Raw genomic sequence first — 23,893 nt, forward strand, 5'->3', positions numbered from 1 at the left:
CACATGGACACAGGGAGGGGAACATCACACACTGAGACCTGTTGGTGGGTAGGGGGCTAGGGGAGGCATAGCATTAGAAGAAATACCTAATGTAGATGACGGGTTGATGGGTGCAGCAAACCACCATGGCATATATATATACCTATGTAACAAAACTGCACATTCTGGACATGTATCCCAGAACTTAAAGTATAATTTAAAAAAAAAAATCTAGAAATCTTTGAGCTCTAACAGCATTTTCTGTTCTTAATAGAAAATAAATAAGATAGCTTAAAATGAAATCACAAAAATCCTGACATCTTCAATTTGACCTGAAGACCTTGAACACAAAGCTCTTTTGAGAGGCAGTTAATGTTCCTAGGCTAAATGGGAATTATTAAAATAAAAGAGCCAGAATTTGTAAGTACAGAAAATTGAAACAAAAACAAAACCAGAAAAAACTCTGCTCCTTAACTGAACTTTATGCGACCTTGAAAGCTCTCAGTCTTCTAAATTATTTTGTTTTCAAATGGAAAAACACTTCTATTTTATCCTTGTACACAATGCATTCTAACTTCATAGGAGATGTTTTCTATCTTAATTCATTGACCTTGAAAACCAGGCCTTTTTGGATTACCTATGCATTTCATTGTCACATACGAAAGCATTTATACTGGGCATAATGCTTCTCAAATATCTGATTCTAAATCTCCTACAACTAAGAATTTTCATAAAGTGTAAACATCAGGGTAATAAAAGGGCTGCACAATTACACTCCTCTTTTGTAATAGCAGAAAAAAAAAAACTTGGTTAAGGCCAAGTACAGTGGCGCATGCCTATAATCCCATCATTCTGGGAGGCTGAGGCAGGAGGATCCCTTGAGGCCAGGAGTTCAAGACCAACCTGGCCAACACAGCAAGACCTCATCTCTGCAAAAAATTCAAAAATTAGCCAAGTGTTATAGCGTGCACCTGTTGTCCCATCTACTCAGGAGACTGAGGCAGGAGGACTGCCTGAGGCCAGGAGTTCCAGACTTCAGTGAGTTATGATTAGGTCACTGTACTCCAGCCTAGACAACAGAGCAAGACACTATTTCTAAAAAATAAAAGTTTTAAAAATAAATTTGGTTAAGATAAACTGTGAAACTCTTAGCAGTGTAATAAAAATTTATAGTACAAATTTAAAAGTCCAGACCAAAGCTTCCCTAAAGGATCTAGGAAATTACTGTCCCCAAGTGTTTCTCCTTCTCCCCATTACCCTACTTTCAGTTCTTGCTATGGTTTGAATGTTTCTCCCCAAAAGCATGTATTGGAAGCTTAATCCCCAATGCAATAGTGTTAGGAGATGGAGCCTAATGAAAGGTGAAAGGCCACGAGGGCTCTGACCCCATGAAAGGATTAATGCTGTTATATCAGAAATCGGTTCCATATAGAGGGAGTGGGCTCCTTTTAAAAGAACATGTTCAGCCCCATTTGCCCACTCTCTCTTTCCCCTTCTGCCATGAGCTGATGTAACAAGAAGGCCCTTGACAGATGCTGGCCCCTTGATCTTGGACTTCCCAGCCTCCAGGACTATGAGAAGTACATGTGTATTCATTGTAAATTACCCAGTCTCTTGTATTCTGTTTTGGCAGCACATAAAAGAACTAAACAGTCCCTCTAAAGTGTGAAAATGATCTAAGATTTCTAAAAGCTAAGATTTCTGTTTCAAAACTTGAAAAAAAAATTACAGCTACCATACAGGAATTCCTAAACTAACTTGGCCTCCTTGAATTTTTTTTTTAAATCAAGGACTATTTTGGGAATGTGATAGGAATACTAAGTACAAAAGAATAATATAAGCAACACCCCGATATACTTCCTACTCAGCTTAAGAAATAAAATATTTTTAATATACTTGAAATTGCATGTGAATCACTCCAGGATCTCTTTCTACTTCTTCCTCCCTACTGGTAACCATTATACTGAATTTGGAGTTTATGATGCCCATCCGTGCATCTATACTTATACTAAATCTCTATGACTGTTTTTAAACATTCTATAAATGATACTGTACTCTGTATCCTTCTGCCACTTGCTTACTTTGCTCAACTTTTTTAAAGTTTTTTTTTATGTTGAACCTTTTATGTAGAGAAATGTCTAATATTTACTCTAGGGTATATAAATCTGCTGGACCTAGGGGAGGCAAGTTCTCAACTTTCCTCAATAATGCCAAAATCTTTTAAGTGCGTATAGAAATTTATGGCACAACCAGCAGGCATTAGGACTCACATTCCTCTAACATCCTGGCTAACAATTGATATTGTCAGATTTATAAATTTTGGTTAATCTGAATAGCGTAAACTAGTATAAAAATAATCTTTTTATAAGTTTCAAAAATATGTTTATTGGCCATTTGTGATTCCATTTTTGTGAATAACCTGTTCATATTCTATGCATTTTTAATCTCTTTTTCTTAAAGATATTTTGAGGAGTTATTTATATATACTGAATACATATCCTATATTGGTTACATGCATTGTTCCCTGTGATTTCTTTGTTGATGGTATCTTTTATATTTATTCATATATTTATCACTTCCAGTGCTATATGCTTTTTCCTATAGATCCATTTGGTTTTATTTCCCTTCAGCCTAAAGACTTTAACATTTCTTGTAGTGAAGTTCTGCTGGCAACAAATTATCTCAGTTTTGATGTATCTAGAATTGTCTTTACTTCACCCCCATATTTTAAAGACATTATCAGTGGATACAGAGTTCTTGCTTGATTGGGTTTTTTTCTTTCAGCACTTTAATGTTATTCCATTATCTTTTGGCTTCCTTCAGCACTCACTCTTTCCCCTGATGTATCTTCTTTCTTAGGCTGCATTTATGACCTTTTCTTGTATTTCTGTTTTTCACCAATTTTACCATGATGTGCCAAGAGATAATTTTCTTTGATATTTATGCTCCTTGGGTTTTGCTGAGCTTCCTAGATCTGTGAGCTGTTTTTTATTTGTTTGTTTGTTTGAACAGATTTGGATAATATATGACCACTAATTCTTCAACTATTATCCCTGCAACAGTATATCTCTCCTCTCCTGGGACTCTAATTAAAAGTATCTGGACCACTTAAGGCTGGGCACGGTGGCTCACACCTGTAATCCTGGCACTTCAGGAGGCCAAGGCAGGTGGATCACTTGAGGTCAGGAGTTTGACACCAGCCTGGACAACATGGGGAAACCCGGACTCAACTAAAAATACAAAAAGTAGCTGGTCATGGTGGGGCATGCCTGTAATCCCAGCTACTTGGGAGGTTGAGGCATGAGAATCGCTTGAACCCAGGAGGCAGAGGTTGCAGTGAGGTGAGATTGCACCACTGAACTCCAGCCTGGGCAACAGAGCAAGATTCGTCTCAAAAAAAAAAAAAGTATTTAGACCACTAAATGCCACAGGTCATTGGAATTATTAATGACTTCATCTCTTTCTTTCCTCTGCTTCAATTTCAATGATTTCTAATAACCTGTTTTGAAGTTTATTGCTCTTTTATCGTATTGTGTCCTATCTGCTGTTAATCTGATTTGATGACATTTCAACTTCAGATATTGTACTTTTCAGTTCTAGAACTCCCGTTTGGTTATTTCCAGTTTCCAAATATCTCCTATAATTCCTCATATTTTCACCCATTATATTCATCTTTTCAAATAGATTCTTTGATATATTTATCATTGTTATTTTTATGTCCTTGTCTGGTAATTCTAAACTCTGTTTTATCTATGGGTTTATTTCTATGAATAATTTTTTTCTTAATTATGAATCACACTTTCCTATTTCTTCACCACTTTAGTAGTTGAGAGTTTTTCTTTCTTTCTTTTTTTTTTTTAAATAAGACAAGGTATTTTTATATTGTCCAGGCAGGTCTTGAACTCCTAGGCTCAAGCCATCTTCCCACCTCAGCCTCCTGAGTAGCTGGAACAATGGGAACATGCCACCACACCCAGGTTGCTTAGTAATTTTTATGGTGTATTAGACATTTTGGATGATAAGCTGTAGAGAGTTTGGATTTGTTCTCCTCCTCTTAAGAGTATGTAGTTTTTTAATAAAAGGTAAATAAATTATTGGTGGTTCACCTTGTTCACACAAAGGCTTATCCCACTCAATGTCCAGGTCCTCTGGCAGCCTCAAACTCACTCTCGGGCCAATAAGACTGTGATTTCCTGCTAGAGTTCTATCTGTCCTGCTCCCTGAAGACCAGGGAATGTCTCAAGGGAAAAGCCATTTAAATGTGGAGTTTATCCTATGCAGTGCCCTTCATCCAAGGATGAAAACCTTTCCAGTTTCTGGCTACTTTTAATCACTCTTCAGTGCTTTCCAACTTTTTTCCAACATTTATAATTGTTATCAACAGGAAGATCAGCACAATAGAATCTACTTTGCTGTTTCCAAAAGCTACTACTTTGATGAGCAGAAGCCAATTTTCATGTAGACAATTTTCCCAGTCTTATCTTTTATGGTATATGGCGTTTTTAAGCCTTGTTTAAGAAATCTTTGCCCCAGCCAGGGCAACATGGTGAAACCCTCTCTCTACCAAAAATACAAACAATTAGCCAGGCGTGGTGGCACACACCTGTGGTCCCAGCTACTCAGGAGGCTGAGGTGGGAAGATCACTTGAGCTCAGGAGGTAGAGGTGGCAGTGGGCTGAGATTGCACCACTACACTACAGCCTGAGTGACGGAGCAAGACCTTGTCTCAAAAAAAAAAAAAAAGAAAGAAATCTTTGCTTATCCAATAGTAATACATAATTTGTACATTTTATTCTAAAAATATTTTTCTAAAGTATTTTTTCATGTTTTGGTATTTAAGTCACTTAGATTTCATTTTTTGTGCACGGCTTAAAATGGGGATAGAACTTTATTTTATTTTTCCAAGCAGATAAAGAAATTTTCCCAGTATCATTACTATAGAGTCCATCCTTTCCTTTACAGCTCATGAAGCTGATTCTGCCATAAATCTAGACTTATGTATATCTTAGTCTGTTCCAGGCTGTCTCTTGTATTCCAGTGCTTTGTTTGTCTATGCCTATAGCCATACTGCAATATCTTAATCATTACAGCTTTATAATGAGTCTTGATAACTGGTGGAGCAAGTCCTTCCACCTTGTCCTTTTCCAGAATTGCTTTGCCTATTCTCAGTCCTTTATTCTTTCAAATAAATTTTGGAATTGGTTTGTCAAATCACATGAAAACCCCTGCTGGGGGGAATTAAAATCTTTAAAATATCAAGCCTTCTCATCTACAAACTCAGTATATTTTTTCCTTTCATTCAGGTCTTTTAAAATGTCTTTATATAAATTTTTCTACAAAATTATATTTTATTATTTACATTACTTATTTAAAATATCTTTTTAAAATTATATTTCTTAAATTATCTTTTCATCCATTTATCCCAATTTACCACGTTAAAGGAATTTCATCAAATTATTTACTAAAGTTATAAACTCTAAGATTGGCCGGTCACGGTGGCTCACGCCTGTAATCCCAGCACTTTAGGAGGCAGAGGCAGGTGGATCACCTGAGGTCAGGAATTCAAGACCAGCCTGGCCAACAGGGCAAAACCTGTCTCTCCTAAAAATGCAAAAATTAGTGGGCGTGGTGGCGGGCACCTGTAATCCCAGTTACTCGAGAGGCTGAGGCAGGAGAATCGCTTGAACCTGGGAGGCAGACGTTGCAGTGAGCCAAGATCACACCATTGCACTCCAGCCTGGGCAACAGAACAAGACTCCATCTCAAAAAACAAATAAAATAAAATAAAATCTAAGGTTTAGTTCATAATACACAATCTTATGGATTATAATAATACTTTAACACTCTCATTTGCAAATACTTTTTTATGCCATGGATTTACTAAGTAAGTAGCTCATTTATATACCGTTTACTTACCAAGAAGCTCCATGGTCTCTGCTTTCAGTGTCTGTGAAATTAGAGTCCAAAAACATATCTTTGTAGATTCGACCAACTAGGCAATACATATCTGAAGCAACTTGTCCTTCACTTTGCACCATGGGAATCATAATATCAAGAGCTTTTGCTCTGTCACCAGGGAGATTTCTCCTAAGGCAGAAAACGTTGTTTCAATATACATTACAGAAGCAATATAGATCAATTCTTTTTTAAAAACTCTACTTAACATGTTGATTAATATTAGAGAAATTTGCCAGGACAGAAACAATTAGATTTCGAGAGTCCTCTGTAAACCTCTGTCCTAAGCCTAATTTTTTGTTTTATCCCATTGTATGTCTACTAGGTCTAACAAGGATTTCTTTTGAGTTTCTGTGTTAATAATGGTGATGGATTTGTACTTACTCATCCACAATCCTTCCAATTTCCCTGCAGCCTATATGCAGGTTCAAGTTGGTGAAACGAGATTAGAGTTGTAGTCTGTGTCTTTGAATAGGGTAGAGTAAATTAATCCAAGTAGGGACAAAACCCTGACCTTAGGTTTCAATGGCTTTTGCTCCAAAACTTAGCAAACTCATTCACAGATGATACCAAAAATCAAATCAAACCCAAGAACTGCTTGATTTCTATGTGTGACTAACTGATTATCTAAGGAAGTTGCTTTATGTAGCATGCTTTAAAATAGTATGTGTAGACAGTTCACAAAACCAGATAAAAATTCTATAAGAGTTATCATTTCTTAGACCTTGAAAATATTATGCTAAGTGAAAGAGGTCAGTCACAAGGGACCACATACTGTATGATTCCATTTATATGAAATGTCCAGAATAGGCAAATCTGTAAAGACTGAAAGTAGATTAGTGGTTGCCTAGAGTTGGGGGATTTGGGAGGGAAATGGAAGGGGGGCTGCTAATGGGTACAGGGTTTCCTTGTGGAGTGATGAAAATGTTTTAAAATTTATTGTTTTGATGAAATATATTTAGTTTGTTTGTTTGTTTGTTTGGAGACAGAGTCTTGCTCTGTTGCCCAGGCTGGAGGGCAGTGGCATGATCTTGGCTCACTGCAACTTCTGCCTCCCAGGTTCAAGCAATTCTCCTGCCTCAGCCTCCCGAGTAGCCGGAACTACAGGTGCACACTGCCACACCTGGCTAATTTTTTTGTATTTTAGTAGAGACGGGGTTTCACCGTGTTGCCCAGGCTGGTCTCGAACTCCTGAGCTCAGGCAATCCTACCACCTTGGCCTCTCAAAGTGCTAGGATTGCAGGAGTGAGCCACCACGCCCAGCCTGTGAAATATGTTTCAATAAAGCTATTATAAAAAAGGTATCATTTCTATTCTCAATTACTACTTCAAATCTTCTGTCCATGAAATTCCTTTTTATCCTTGGTAATAACTATCTAACACTATGTTCACCTAGACATAACCATCCTTACTCTAGTGAAAACTTTTGTGTGAATGACCATCTGGTGTTGAGTGTATTTGCTTAAAGATAACATCATATTCATGTAACTTTTACAATTCTAAAAAATATGAATAGCAAATACAAACTTTGACAGAGCAGAAAACCTGTAAGAATTTAAATATACCAACAGCGTGAGACTTTTTTTTTTTTACTGAAAAATAAATCAGAAAAAAATGAGAATGCATGCTTCCTATATTTCACGGGGTTGAAGCACATATGCTAATACTACATTTTAATAGGGCCTTCTTGCAATGCTGCAGTAAACACATTCCCTGTAAAGAATTGCAGGTTACACAATAATATGTTAACGCATTCTGGAAGGGAACTTTTTCTTCTTACCTATTCAGTGCAAATGCATAATGAAACTTCACATGGTGACGGGAGGCCAAATCAAAGGTTGGCAGTTTTTCTAAAGTCTCTACCAGCTTCACAATAGAATCATAGTCCTTTCAAATTAGATGAGAATAGCACAGAATTAAACCACTAGGAGAAAATTCTCACAATAACATGTCTTTTGACGACCAGATATCTGAATTCAAGAAACACATTAAAAAGACACTAGAATCCACAGAACACTTTGAAGAACCTAGAATAAACAGTTTTTGTTGTTTTTCTTCTAAAAGGTTTAGATCGTATATATAAAAACATTAGAAACATAGAGTTACCATGTTGAACAAAAACTAAAAAAGCAAAAGAAACAAAAACACCAAGCATGATAGTGCTCTACTGTTTAAATATGGGTGGTTTATTTCTCCATAGAGCCAGATTCCCGGTATGCAGTGTTCTAACAATTTCAGGGAAATAAAAATGTCAAGGACATGAGGCAATGGGTTGAACTTCTGTTACAAGTAGCAACACAGTTTCATGTCACATGAGTAAGCACTCTAGCCACAGGATCCTATGCGCCACAGCCCTCCATGGATGTGAGTCTGTCTTGAGCACATGAAGCCTTTACACAGACCTGAAAGGCTAGGAATGGAAAGGAGAAACCAGATGTCACTTAAATTTTACTATTAAAACCTAAGAGCAAATCCCTAACTTGGAGAGGATTTTATTCCACTTACCCTATTTTTAAAATTTTAAGACATGTCAATAAAAATGATATAACCTGTTAGTGTGTTTTACATTACATATTTTTAAAGTTATTTCTGTAAGTAATCAATTACATATTTTTTCCTTCAGGCGAGTTAGATTCAGCACTATCAATTTCAAGCAATACAATTTCAAGGGATAAAAGGTATGTCCAGAAAGCTCTAAAAATGTCTGCTATTTGCCAAAACAAAGCTTTCACTGACAGGTGTGCCTGAGGCTAACAGTAGAATAGACTGTGTCCACAGGTTCGCTGTGCCAGCAGATTTTTCTTTTTGTTCTTTTGGAGGAAAAAGTCAGGCCTTTACCATACAAGTCTTTCACAATTACTGATGGTTAACTCACATGAGTCTTTTTCATTCATCATAAAATTATAGGATGGAAAGCTTAAGAGAGTCAATAAAAAATTACGTGTAGTAACATGAACTGCTTACCAGCAAACTGAAATTTGAGGTTAATACTCCCTTATCCCTCCAACATGCTACACAACAAAGATTTCACTTTAAACATCTTCTCACCTGGATATCTCTGTAGGAAAGTAACAGATTTATGACAATATCTGCTGTCAAGACTTCGATATTATCTACTCGCTGCCGAATTCTTGCCAACTCAGCTGCCAATTCTTTACCAGTGTATAAATTACGAGCTTTCCTGATGTCATTGAGTATAGATTCCCGGAAGTACTGGCTGGTAAAAACACACACATTTCAAAGAGTTTGACATTAGAAACAATTTCAATGAAAAGCAATCATTTTAATAAAGACATGAATGATATTGCAGCATTAGCTATAAAGCATTTGTAGTTTTCAGTTCATTCAGATGTCTAAATAAATATCTTACATATCTGGCATTATTAAGAAATTTAGAAGCCAATGTATTTCTTTTATTACTCTGCCTTCAGAAAGAATTAAAGGTAAAGGTACTCCACCTTAATAAATTTTCCTGCAAAAAACCACTTAAAATGCCAAAACTTTGTTTTCCATTTTACTGTTTCCAGTACAAATTGTTCTAAATAAATTAGATGTACCTATGATTTTTTGTTTGTTTGTTGTTTTTGTTTTTGAGACAGAGTCTCACTCTGTTGCCCAGACTAGAGTATACTGGCATGATCTTGGCTCACTGCAACCTCCATCTCCTGGGTTCAAGCAATTCTCTTGCCTCAGCCTCGTGAGTAGCTGGGATTACAGGTGTGCACCACCACACCTGGCTAATTTTTGTATTTTTGGTAGAGACAGGGTTTCGGCATGTTGGCCAGGCTGGTCTCAAACTCCTGATCTCAAGTGATCTGCCCACCTCGGCCTCCCAAAATGCTGGGATTACAGGCATGAGCCACGGCACTGGCCGTGAAGTACCTATGATTTGAACATAATATAACTTTAACTTCCTGACTCAGCCTATCATTTATTAACATAAATAATTGTTCTTCACTGAAAGAACAATTAGAGTTAAGAGTTAATTAAAGTTGAAGTGTTCTTGCCCTTACACTAGAAGTCCCTGGGCATTTATCCTGGTATTGTTTCTGTACTTGCTTTGTATATATTTTTAGTTCTACCATCACTATAAAGCAGTTAGCAGACTTTTTAATTTTTTTCTGATTTAAAGTTGTTGTTCTGTTGCTGTTCTGTGAATAAAATGTACTGTGTGGCATCTATTTTATCTACTTGGAGGATAATAAACATTTTCTCCCTAGTTCTTAGCTGTATACTGATATCTCAGGAGCACCTGATATCATGCACAAATAAAGATGTAGAATAACACTTCATTATCATCACCAAATGGCATTATTAATTAAACTTTACCTAGAACTTGCTTGTGCCACCTTCAAAAGTTGAATAAAACGATCCACAAGAGGTAAGCAGATGGGTCCAAGAAGCAGCTCGAAGTTCGGTTGCATGAGCTCTGTCAACCCCTTCATGAAGCTGCTGTCACAGCAGTAGACTTTGTTATGTGGAGTTATCATGTAAGGAACAAAGGTGTAGTTCCCAGTGCACATCTGCGGAGAGAGGAGGCACCGGCAAGTGGGGAGCTGGCCTGGAGACACGGCACAGATGGAATCCCATGTCTTACTCATTTTAAATAATTCCAAATGCAAAGGGAAATAGAAAAGCCTCATTATTTATTTATGACCTACGACAATGAAAATTTCCCCAATTCCTTTCACTGCATACTTCAAATAATTAGGACTTACAGATGATACCAAAAAAAGAGTGGAACAGTTTCTATCCATCAATTAAATATTTATTCACCATCTTTCAAGACTAGGGCACTACGTTATTGCTGTTGGAAAAAGTAGTTTAGAGCATGGCCTTCAGCCTTCAGGGAACTTATAATTTAGTCACAGGGCGCAGCACACACATATGAAAATGCTACAAGCTCATATTTGAAGGGCTTCCTACATGTAAGGTGATGCCGCAAGTAGATCCCGCTCAAATCCACCCCCTGGGAGGCTGCTCTCTCTCTGTCTCCCCACTACCAAAACTACAGGCCCAGAAGTTATCCTTGATGCTTCCATTCCCTTCCCCTTCCACATCCTATCGAAGTCCCATCTGTCCTGCCTCCAAAATATAATGTCATATTTGTCCATTTCCCTCCATCTTCTCGGCCAACACTTTAGTCCATGCACCAATGGACCTGGCCTGAGCCACTGCCATCAGCTTTAACTGGTCCCCCTGCTTCCACTCTTGTCTTCTAATTTACTCTCCACTCTGCCATCCGAGTGATCTTTCAACACCGTCCCTCAGATCACTTCCCACAGCTGCTTAAAGCCCCATCTCTTGCTCTTGGGAGAAAGAAGAAATTGCAATGCAATGTACAAGGGCCTGACTACGCAGATCCTGCCCCTCTCTAACCTCAGCCCTGCCACTCTCCCCTCGCCCACTACAACCTGGGCTCACTGACCTTCTCTTGGTTCCTGGATGATGCCCAAGCGAGGATAAACTGGTGCAAACAAAAGCAGAGCAGGGATGAAAGTGGAAAGTGAGTTGGATACCCTGAGTAAGCAAATCTGACTGGAGCTCGAAGCTCAGGGAAGGGAACTAAATGCAAAGTTAAGGATGTTAGACTGTACATTCTGGACAATGCAGAATCATAGAAGGATCCACAGCAGGAAAGAAAACACAATCAGCTGAGTGTGATGGCTCACGCCTGTAATCCCAACACTTTGGGAAGCCAAAGCGGGCAGATTGCTTGAAGCCAGGAGTTCAAGATCAGCCTGGCCAATATGGTGAAACCCCGTCTCTACCAAAAATACAAAAATTATCCAGGTGGGGTGGTGCACGCCCTTAATCCCAGCTACTCAGGAGGCTGAGGTGCGAGAATCACTTGTAGTGAGCCGAGATTGCGCCATTGCACTCCAGCCTGGGTGACAGAGTGAGACTCTGTCAGGAGAACGAACGAATGAACAAATGAAAGAAGGAGAAAGAGAGAGAGAAAGAAGGAAAGAAGAAGGGAGGAAGGAGGGAGGGAGGGAGGGAGAAATGTGCATTTTCACAATGCACAATCAAAATGCACAAATCAAAATACACAATCAAAACTGTGCATTTTGGCAGCCTGGGCAGGTAACAAGATGCACTAAAGGGAAGAGATATGAGGTTTGAGGAGATGAGTCATGCTGTGGCATGACCAGGTCGGCAGAGGTGGCGATAGAGAGACAGACACGTGCGTGACTGAAGAAGGAATCAGCTGGATCTGGTAACTGATAACAACCTGAGAAGGGGTAAGGCATCAAATGCAATTCTGCACTTCTAAGGGCGACTACCTATACAGAGTGGTATCATTAACAGAAAGCAAGAATTCAGAAAGCAGAATCAGACTAAGTTATTTATGAACACATGCCTCTTCTAGACACTTGTATATCAGGTAATTAATCAAAGAATCTGAATTCTAGTTAAAATATGAGAAGAACTTCAAAAGGTTGAGATTCGAATTTGGTGGGATGGGGTGAAATAGTCACTTTTAAAGAGGTTGGGATTGAGGTGGGGCACAACACCTAGTGTGAAAATGTCCAAAAGAGAGCTAGAAATATGTGATTGAAACATAAAATAGTTTCAAGCCAAAATACAGACCTGAGAATTATTGGATATGGTAGAATCAAAAGAAGTGGGAGAGACCTCTATGAGAAAAATCATAGAAAAAGGCAGAGGCTGAGAACTAGAAAGAGATATGTGGGACACCCGACTACTGCCGTTATGGGGAACAAAAAAAGTCCAGGTTATCCATTCCTAGCCATATTAGCATACGGAGAATAATACAGCATTTCTCTTACCCTTAGCACTTAAGTAATAAGTACAAACATGTATTCACCGTGTGTGTGTGCCAGGGTATGAACAGTCATAAGTCAGTGGGTCACAACCTACAAAGAAGCTGCTGTGGCCTTCATTTTAAAAGTGAGGAGACAGGTAAGGCTTAGAGAGATCGTACAGTTGGTCTGTAACATGTTTGGCACTCCAGCCCAGGGATTCTTTCTCTAGATGGCATGTCCTTCCCACTAGGGGGTTATGCACCCTCCTGAGTGGCCTTTACAGCAGACACACCTGCTCTCTAACCTTCTGTCACTTTCTACGGGAACCCTGTATGAGCCAAATGACTGTTCACAGAAAACAGGCAAGAAATGCCAAATGCCCTTATGACCGGACTTAATTATTTATGACTATGTTATCCTTTAAGGCTGCTTCTTGTATGTCAGGTAATGAAGCAGAAACCAAACCTCACTTCCAGTTAAAGCACAAGAAGAACCTCCAGAGAGTGAGATTTGATTTGAAAATCAAGTATGCTAAATTGTTCCTGTCTCAAGTTCTCCTCCATGGAACAATAATTAGAAGAGGAAACAATAATTGGAAAAGGGAAAGTGAACATGTCCTGCTTCTAAAATGTTACCAAGATCCCACAGCACATCCGCCCAATTTAATCCTTTTACCCAAGCTACTGCCGAAGCAGAAAAGAAAGGCAAGGATACCAAAGAGGCTGCTTTCTAAAGCATCTAAAGCTTCAACTATGAGAATTGTTCTAAAAGAACAACAGAATCAAACACTATTGTAGATAAGCACCGTAACTCAAAATTACAAACGAAAATTATCTGAATCCTCCAAGTCACAAAATAAGAACAAAGAGCCAAAAAGCCAATAAAGCAGAAAAGTGGTATCAGAGTTTTAGCTGCTGGATAAAATTATGTAGCCTCAGAAACCTTGATACTACACATATTAGTTTATCAGATATTATTATTGAAATACGGGGCAATGGGGAATACCGCACCTGTGTAAAACTAATTCTGGGAGAGAATGACTATCAGATGTCTGGGTGTGTGTTAGGCAGAGGAGAGGTAAAGGGGTAATAATGAGTATGCAAACAGCAGAGAAAAGCAGTTCCTGAAACAAACCCCATGGTATAAGGCTTCAGAGTCTTTGCTGAAAATACCTAAGCATGCTAAGGGTTTTCCCAAGTTCTAGGCTTCAGTGCATTCTTTGGAGTTTCTTTCCTATGTTTCTAAGGCAATCTTTTTTTTTTCAATTTCCCATTGCCAATGTCAGGAAAAAAGGGGGGTGATAAGTTGCAGAAGCCACATGGATACAACTGGGCCTGAGCTAAGAGACAGCCCAGTGAGTATGCAGTGGAGGAAAAGTTGTGTTTTTCAAAAAGATATAATTGCCCAGAAAAGCACTTTTGCAAAATAATGAAAACTAATAGCATGGGAACATTTATTTCCCAAGTTGGCTCACATGTAACTTAGAAATGTTATTTCTGTATTTTCTGTGTGCAGATTGCCACCAAACCCATAGTTTGAAATAGCTGATAATCTAAAGAAAATAAAAACAACCCATATGTGGTCAAGAACAGACACCTTAAGTGGAACAATTGCCTTTTATTAATAAAGTACTCATTCTAAAATATTTAAACTTGCTTCAAAGACCTTGTTTCCTTAAATTTCAAAACACTGAGGCATGGTCATGAAATAACAACACATGCTATAAAATCCCACAGCTCAAAATCTAGTCTTGTTCTAATTCATTTTGTTGTTGTTGTTGTTGTTTTTAAGACAGAATCTTACTCTGTTGCCTAGGCTGGAGCACAGTGACATGATCTCGGCTCACTGCAGCCTCTGCCTCCTGGGTGCAAGTGATTCTCGTGCCTCAGCCTCCCAAGTAACTGGGATTACAGGTATGGGCCACCACACTTGGCTAATTGTTGTATTTTTAGTAGAGACAGGGTTTCACCATGTTGGCCAGACTGGCCTCAAACTCCTGGCCTCAAATGATCCTCCCGCCTCAGCCTCCCAAAGTGCTGGGATTACAGGCATGAGCCACTGCCCTGGCTCCTAATTAATTATTTTCACCGTTTTTTCTTTCTTTTTTTTTAAAAAAAACCTCCAATTCTGGTTTTCAATTTTTAGAAACTACATAAAGGTAAATAGAAGTGTGTGTTGAAAATGAAATGAGCTTCTGGAAGGAAAAGCTCTCAGCATTCAAATGTATTGATAGAGATGCTCGAAATATTCAACTTTTTATAAGGACATTCAGCACCTGAAACGCAACACCTCTCTCTCAAGTCAGCGGGCAACTTCTTCAAAATGTACAATATTTGGTTCTTTTATCAGCCTGCTTCTCCACAAGTCCAAGCTGGGCTAGGCAGGATGGACTTCTTTCTGCCATTCCGGTCTCAGGGAGTGCTACCTTCTCTGAAGGACACTGACATAATGGCTACCCTCTCTTTAGCACATCACCTTACGTTCATTTTCTAATTTGTCTGCTTCTTTGTTCGCTGATTTTCTACCAATTAGACTGTCTACACAACAGTTACACATGTGCTTGTTTCCACTTCCAGCCTCCCCTGTGAGAACCCTGAGGCACCAAGCCCAAAGCCTGGCGTGCAGCGCATGTCCAATCAATATTTGTTTAAAAAAATGTGTGAGATAAATTAAACAGTTTCACACCTTTAACAAATTAAACAGTATTTTAAAACAGTGCATTGAAGCATGAAGCAATAATTGCTCATTTCCTGTTGAGATAGGAAGGATAAGAGTTTATAATGGCAACATTATTTATGCTGAAATATGCCTCTGCCCTGGTTAAATCTTAAGCATAAGTTTCAAAATTACTTCAGAGTTGTATAATCACTACTATAAAAAAAGGCTTAAAATTTCTGATTTAAGGAGAAATGACCAATTGTATTGTTAATTTTGTCGTCTTAAATCAAATCTTGTGCAGGCTTTTATAATATATTGTATATTATCTTCACTCCGAGTTGCAGAGGTACATTCTTTAAGGTTTTTAAATATTGGCTTGCTTTCTGAAATAAATGTACAACCATTGGCCACAACCATTGGCCTAACAAGGCTGTTTCCACTTTATAATTCTTCTTCACACAGCATTTTTAAAGTTTAAAATTTACTTTTCTCATGTTTTCACATTTGTTTAATTCTGTGTGGAGGTTAGGAATTCTGTAGTGTGGTCTCAGAGGCAGAATACAATACTTAGGAACTTAAATCAATCTCTTCAAGTAGAAAATAGATAAAGATATCTATATATCAGTGTATATGTAATTATACTATATTGAGCTAGCTAGCTCTCAATATAAGCTAGCTATCAGTATTGTTATTCCTATACCGTATCATGATTACAGACACTGGAGAGACGATCTAGAAAAGCCTGTCATATCAAGGCTTCACTGAGGTTGGGGAATCATGATTTAGAAAAGGGAAAAGGGAACAGCATATTGGAAAGGATGGCATGAATGTTGCCATGGAAACATACTACAGACACATATACACACACACATATGTGTGTGTATCTGTGTGTGGATATAGGCTGCTTTAGTGCCACTCATAATTCCACAACATTGAATACACTATAAAAGATTTTCTTTTTATTTATTTATTTTTTGAGACGTAGTCTCACTCTGTCACCAAGGCTGGAATGCAGTGGTATGATCTTGGCTCATTGCAACCTCCGCCTCCCGGGTTCAAGCGATTCTCCTGCCTCAGCCTCCTGAGTAGCTGGGATTACAGGAGCATGCCACCACACCTGGCTAATTTTTGTATTTTTAGTAGAGATGGGGTTTCACCATGTTGCCCAGGCTGTTCTTGAACTCCTGACCTCAGGTGATCTGCCTGCCTCTGCCTCCCAAAATGCTGGGATTACAGGCGTGAGCCATCATACCTGGCCTGAATATACTATGAAACATTTTCTTCCAAAACATAATTATATATGCAGAAAAAGACATGTATCAGTGCCATCTCTCATTATGAAAAATAAAGTTTCACTACAATGAAGTACTTAGATAACCATATTTATACTGATACATCAGAAAATCTAAAGAGGAAAAATAGAGATATAAATTAATAATTTGTGGAGATTTAAAAAATACCAAAGATTAGTTAATGGAAAAGAAGATATTTTTAAAACTGTGGAAGGTTAAATAAAGTACTCACAGTATTCTTCTGGCAAATGATTTCCTGAAAAACAAGAAAAAAATATACCACAAGTTAATACAAAACTGAATAATTCAACAACATTTATTGAACTATGTGGGAAAATTTGTATTAACAATGATATTAGCAATTAGAAATTTTAGGAACTGTAGATTCAGTTCCCGCATCTGAAAAGTTTTCTATCTATCTACCTACTTATTTTAGAGAAAAGGTTGCCTCTGTTGCCCAGGCTGGAGTACAATGGCACAATCATAACTCACTACAGCCACAAGCTCCTGGGCTCAAGTGATCCTCCCACCTCAGCCTCCCAAGTAGCTAGGACTACGGGCCTACAGGTACATGCCACCACAACCAGCTAATTTTAGTAATTGTTTTTGTAGAGACAAGATCTCACTATGTTGCTCAGGTTGGTCTCAAACTCCTGGCCTCAAGTAATTCTCCCACTCTGGCCTCCCAAAATGCTGGGATTACAGGTGCGAGCCACGATGCCCGGCCTAAAAAGTTTACAATCTGTGGAGGAGACAGGAAAATACAAAAGTATTGTCTGCAGTTTAAAAAACAAAACAAAGCAAAACAAAAAACCAGCATTAATATGTAAAATCCCCAAACTGAATAACCTAAAAATAATTTCTGCAGATTACCTGATCAGCCACCATCTCTTTGGGAGGAGGTTAAAACGAGTTTGCTTTCCCTAAGCACAATGTCTCTCACACTCTGGGAGGGGAAAAAACAGTGTGTTACATCCTGAGCAGCTAGAAATAAAGGGTATTGGCCACCAGCAAATCCACACACAGATAATCAAGACATCTGACAAAAAATAGTCATAATTTGTGTGTTTTTCATTAAGAAATATAATGGGATAAGTGGCCGGGTGCAGTGGCTCATGCCTGTAATCCCAGCACTTTGGGAGGTGGAGGCAGGTGGATCACCTGAGGTCATGAGCTCGAGACCAGCCTGGCCAACATGGTGAAACTCCATCTCTACTAAAAATACAAAAATTAGCTAGGCATGGTGGCACATGACTGCATGACTGTAATCCCAGCTACTCAGGAGGCTGAGGCAGGAGAATCACTTGAATCCGAGAGGCGGAGGCTACAGCAAGCTGAGATCACACCACTGCACTGTAACCTGGGTGATAGAGTGAGACTCCTCAAAAAAAAAAAAGAATGGGATAAGTACACAGTGTAGGCAGTGTGCCTATCTTCTAGGTTGTGAAGATTGAGTGAGATCATACAAATAATACAGCTATACAGTGCCTGACACATAAAAGCTCTCAATATAAGCTAACTATCAGTATTGTTATTCCTATACCTCACCATGACTACAGACACCGGAGAGACGATCTAGAAAAGCCTGTTGTATCAAGGCTTCACTGAGATTGGGGAATCATCATTTAGAAAAGGGAAAAGGGAACAGCATATTGGAAAGGATGGCATGAATGTTGCCATGGAAACAGAAATAGTAAGGCATTTGTGGAGCCTCAAGGGCGAGTCCATCTGGCTGAGGCAAGGAGCCAGATCTGGGAGGGAAGAGTGTGGCCAGGCGAGGCCCGGCTGAGTGGCCATCATCTTCAGCCCAGGACCAGGATGCTGAATCCACATGGGGCAAAGAAGAACCAGCGAGGACTTTCATGCAAAGGAGCATGTAAGATTTTTGAATGTTTAAGGATAGCAGATGAGAAAACAAAAACTGACAGAGGAAAGAATTGCACTGGGTAGTTCTGAGGGCTGTGAAGATGTACGCAAAACACTAAAAATGCCTGGTGCCGTGGCTCACGCCTGTGAATCTCAGCGCTTTGGGAGGCTAAGGCCGGAAGATCACTTGAGACTAGGAGTTTGAGGCCAGCCTAGGCAACATGATGAGACTCTGCCTCTAGAAAACATTTAAAAATTAGCTGGGTGTAGTGGCACACACCTCACATCTATAGACCAAGCTACTTGGGAGGCTGGGGCAGGAGGATCACTTGAGCCTTGAAGATCGAGACTGCAGTGAGCTATGACTGTGCCACTGCACTCCAGCTTGGGCAACACAGCAAGATCCTGACTCAAAAAAAAAATGACTAAAAGATATTCTTCAATACCTGACAATCTTGCAGATAAAAAAGGGACATGTACACATTTAATATTTATGTAAGTCTGGATGGAAATGTGTGTATACGCACAATTGCTAAAAGTAAAAAGAATGACACAGACAGCAAGGGCTATGCTTTATCAGAGAAAGACGTTCCTGTAGATTGAGAAAGCCTGGGAAGCTCAGCAGAGAAGGTGGAACTCAAGCTGAGCTGTGAAGGACAGACACGACCTCCAAAGGCAAAGCCCGAAGGTGAGGATCCAGGCCGGAGAGCTAGGTAAAGCAAAGGCCCATCTGAGGAACAATAAACATTATCACAGGGAGCTAAAGAAGACAGTTCAGTTGGGGACCTATGGAAGAGTGAATTAAAGAGGTACTTGGGGCGGGGGGGGGGAAACCCTTGAACGTAGTCATTTGGCTAAAGCAGAAAGTTCATTTTGACACATACAAAAAGTAAGATTAGAAAGCTACTTGGAGCCTTATTGAAGAAGGCTTTGAATGCTACAATCAAGTACTCTGCTCTGTGAGCACCTGGCAGTCAACGTGTTTTTTAAGGTGAGTGATATGTTCAAAGAAGTATCAGCACATATTGGGGCACCATTTGTAATAGTAAAGACTGAGAACAACATAAATGGCCATCATCTAAAAACTAGTTGAATAAACACTAGTACCTCCATACACTGGAATACATTACACCCAAACAAACAATGAAGAACCAAACAAACAATGAAGTGATAGAGAAGGATCTCCCAGATCTGCTAAGTAAAAAAAGCAAAATAGAGAACAGTTTTTTATCCTATGCTGCTATTTATGTATAAAAGAGAGAAAAATGAAATTCTAATTTGTAAATTCATAAAATCTCTCTGGAAGGATGTATAAGAAACTAAAAACAGTGGTTGCCAATGGAGTCGGTTGGCTGACTAGAGGATAAAGGTAAAATAATAAATTTTCACTGTATATCATTTTGTACTTTTAAATGTTTGTAGCAAGTGAATGTATTACCTTAGAAGGACAAATAAATAAAAGGTAAACCTTGTTAAAGTTTTACACAGACTAATTTGATGATGGTACTTAGTATTAATTATTATTTTTTTAATTTTTTGAGACAGGATCTCGCTATGTTACCCAGGCTGGAGTGCAGTGGCGTGATCACGGCTCACTGCAGCCTCAACTTCCCAGGCTCCAGAAATCCTCCCACCTCAGCCTCCCAAGTAGCTGGGACCACAGATGCCTGCCACCATGCCTGGCTAATTTTTGTATTTTTAGTAGAGATGGGGTTTCACCATGTTTCCCAGGCTGGTTTCTAACTCCTGGGCTCAAGCAATCCGCCTGCTTCAGCCTCCCAAAGCGCTAGGATTACAGGTATGAGCCACCGTGCCTGGCCAGTACTTAGTATTTGATGGGGAAAAGCATTTAGGTGGCTACTGAAAAAGTCCAGAGACATCATAGTAAGTGCTTAGTCAATGGGGGTGCCCCAGGAATGGAAATCAAGGGACAGATGAGTGGCATTGTAGAGGAAGGTTGAAAGTGGCTTTTCCTGCAGGTATTTCAAATAGTTAATATTGCGCACACACAGAAATGGCTCACGAACAAGGAAGTTGAAAAATGTTGGATAATCACAAAGCCAGGAACACGGTATGTAGAATTTTTCAAACTTGATTTATGGAGCATCTCTCCAGAGTAGCAAACCATACGCTTGCAAATATGGCTCTCACTTGATAGAATATCCTTCTCTCTTCCCCTCTGAGTAACGAGGAAATGCCCTCTCCGTCCTCTCTGTGCAGCATCCTCTGTGCAATGTATAAGAAACCTGTCTTCTGTGAAGCCTGCCTTCACTGTGTTCTGTGACATCCCCAACAGAAGTAGATTATGTCTTTATCTGTGTTGTCATTAATCCTCACACAGATCTCCTCGAAAGCACTTCATTTTCTACATTGCACATTTTTGTTCCTATGATTCTCTCACCCTACATCATGACTTCCTGGGGTGCAAAGACCATGTATTTTATTCATATTTGTATCCTGACTAACTGTCTAGCAAATGTCATGACATATAGCAGGTACTACAAAAGCATGAATAAATGAATAAATTAATGAATGTATAAAATATTGGACTATGAATTAGGGGTAGATATGTGTAAGACATGGCTCTGCTCCCAGCTAGCCATTTCACTTCTCTCTAATGTGACATTAAAAGAGTTGACTAAGTGATTGCTAGTTTCTTCTAACGCTGTGTTCATCAATTGCTTTTGCCTAAAGGGCTCTCATAGTCAGTCTTGTCCTTGTGCTGCTAGAAGGAGAGATGCCCTCATGCTCCCCCAGCATACAAGATATTCTACCCTTGACTCTGTTTTTGATGCACCAGGCACAGAAATGGAAGTGGCAGGGAAGGGAGCAGTGGTGAGTACTGAGTGAGCAGAAGGCTCTATAGAAAAGCAAATGGCCACTACTGGCTTAGTGCCAATATGCTATATCTTCCTTATGAATTGCTCATTGGAATAATAACCCTCTTACATGTCTCCTCCATCTTCATTTCAGATTATGCATACCTTATAATGCATGCATTTTAGATTATGCTTGCAGATTGTGCCTGCAAATTATAAAAATCATTCCTGAGCCAGATGATGGTGTGCACCTGTAATCCCAGCTACTCAAGAGGCAGAGGCAGGAGGGTTGCTTGAGGCCAGGAGTTCGAGGCCACAGAGAGCTATGATCGCACCACTGCACTCCAGCCTGGGTGACAAGAGAGTCCCATCTCTTAAAAAGAGAAAGAAAAATCATTCGTGTAACATCTGAATTCTTGTTAGCTATTGCTTATGCTTTGTAGATGCTAAAGGGCTACAAATCCTGTTCTCCTGAAGGAGACAGAGTTTATTCACAGTTTATCATGTAACCTTAAAGGAGGCATCAACTTTAATGGAGCAAAGGTACTGTTTGTTCATTTAACTCAATCCAAATAAATAACAAATAAGACCTTGAAAGGTATCTAGAGCAGAGAATGCTTAATTTGTATTAAATCCACTAAAGAGGGGTGGGAAGGAAAGGGAATAAATTTAAGACATAACTGCTCTATTTCACATCAGCTTATGGAAATTTTCCTCTCAAGTACCTATGAATAAGAAGATAAAATCAATATAAACTCCAGTTCCTTGCCAGGGGCACATTTCTGAAGATGCATTACCCCACTACAACTCCATACTTGTCTGAGGTATTTAGGGGGCTTTTGGTCAGTGTAGCCCTGGCTATACCAAAAACATTCAAAAAAATTCTTTTCCTCATTTTCTGGTATTGGTTGATAACCAATTAAGGGAAGCAAGACTAAAAAAAAAAGTCTAGTCCAAGGCTCATTTGAAGGCAAAGACTAACTTTTGATAGCTCTCTGGGACAGTGTTTGAAAAGGTCACCTCAGGGATAACTAAATGGAGTATTTCCACCACTAGAAAGTTTTCGTGCCTAAAATTTAGGTAACTGCAGCGAGGGAAAGAAGTGGAAATAGCAGGCATGGGGTGGCCAAGTCAAATCAGACTTGGGGTGGGAGAAGCAGGAATAGGAACCAGGATTTCATCTTCCTGAAAGAAGAGAAAGGAGCAGGCTTGGAGTTCTTGCCCAGGGAAAGAACCTCTCCCTGGCTGGTGACTTTCTGGGTCTTCCGTTCTGATCCATCTTTCTGTCCTAGTGGAACTTGGCAAGTTTTCCATTAAAGTTGGGGAAAAGAAGAATAATCCCTATACTCCTCAGCTCCATCTTCTTAACTCATTTCAATGTGTCAAAAAAGCAAAACAAGAAACTATCAGATGGGCTGTCTGGGCCTCCTAGGCCTTGCTGAGAAGGAGAAACACCCCTGTACCCTTTCTGCACACTGCTAAAAAAGCTCAAGCTTTGAAAGAAAAAAATCTCAATAATCTTAAAAAAAAAAACCTAGAAAATCATCCTTTTGCAGAACATATGAAATCTGTGGATAGACTGAGAGAGGAAAGTACCAGATGACAAGTCAAAGAATATAGGGCTTATCCTTGCCCCGACACTAGCTGTGTGTGTTCCCCAAACAAGTCATCACGCATCTCATTTCTCTTCTGTAAAGAAAATATCTTCTGGCCAGGAGCGTTGGCTCATGCCTGTAATCACAGCACTTTGGGAGGCAGAGGCAGGCAGATCACTGGAGCCCAGGAGTTTGAGACCAGCCTGGGAAACATGGCAAAACCCCATCTCTACAAAAAAATACAAAAATTAGCCAGGTGTAGCAGCACGTGCCTATACACCCAGCTACTCAGGAGGTCGAGATGGGAGGATTGCTTGAACCTGGGAGGTGGAGGTTGCACTGAGCTAAAATGGCACTACTGCACCCCAGGCTGGGTGGACAAAGTCAGACCTCTCAAAAAAAAAAAAAAAAGAAAGAAAGAAAGAAAAAAGAAAAAGAAAATACCTTCTATCTCTCCAATCCAAATAATATCTAACTTGTCTGTCTCGTTGGGTTCTATGTAAAGGCCAAATGGAGTAAGTTAATGAAATTACTTGCAGTACTTTAAAGCCATTTATAGGAGGAGGTATTAATAAACCAAAGCAAACAACTCCAACTCAATTCCTGCACTGCCAGGTCTAGAGACCTTTTACACCTCTGTTATTCATGACGGGGGCTAAGAACACATCCTTCTCTTGAATATGAACACCTATCAATTAAAACAACCTGTACCAAAAATCAGGTTAAATTATATCAAAGCTGGAAAGTAATCCTAAAAGGAATTCTAGCCTCTCTTTTCCCTATTAATTTCTTTTCATATTTAAATAAGTATATCTTGGTGGAAGAACTCTGCCGTAAGTAAGTATCTGTCTCTAAACTGGCTGGAATGCTGATGAATGACATTTTATACATAAAGCATTTAATAGAGCTTTTTTTTTTTTTTTTTTTGACAGGGTCTCACTCTGTCACTCTATCACCCA

General features: G+C 39.2%; 1 protein-coding gene across 2 annotated transcripts in view; it reads right to left on the minus strand.

The window, feature by feature from the left end:
* The window catches only part of MAP3K5 (mitogen-activated protein kinase kinase kinase 5), a 236,836-nt gene that overhangs the window by 131,279 nt on the left and 81,664 nt on the right, over nt 1-23,893 (minus strand). For both annotated transcript variants that reach the window (XM_055391191.2, XM_019030003.4), the window contains exons 4-8: nt 16,887-16,910; nt 10,264-10,457; nt 8,983-9,151; nt 7,715-7,821; nt 5,896-6,066 (exon numbers count right to left, since the gene is read on the minus strand). In XM_055391191.2, the coding sequence (XP_055247166.1) occupies nt 5,896-6,066; nt 7,715-7,821; nt 8,983-9,151; nt 10,264-10,457; nt 16,887-16,910 (665 nt within the window). The remainder of the gene's footprint in view (nt 1-5,895; nt 6,067-7,714; nt 7,822-8,982; nt 9,152-10,263; nt 10,458-16,886; nt 16,911-23,893) is intronic.

The sequence above is a fragment of the Gorilla gorilla genome, chromosome 5 (assembly GCF_029281585.2).
Source record: "Gorilla gorilla gorilla isolate KB3781 chromosome 5, NHGRI_mGorGor1-v2.1_pri, whole genome shotgun sequence".
In the NCBI taxonomy this organism is placed as follows: domain Eukaryota; kingdom Metazoa; phylum Chordata; class Mammalia; order Primates; family Hominidae; genus Gorilla; species Gorilla gorilla.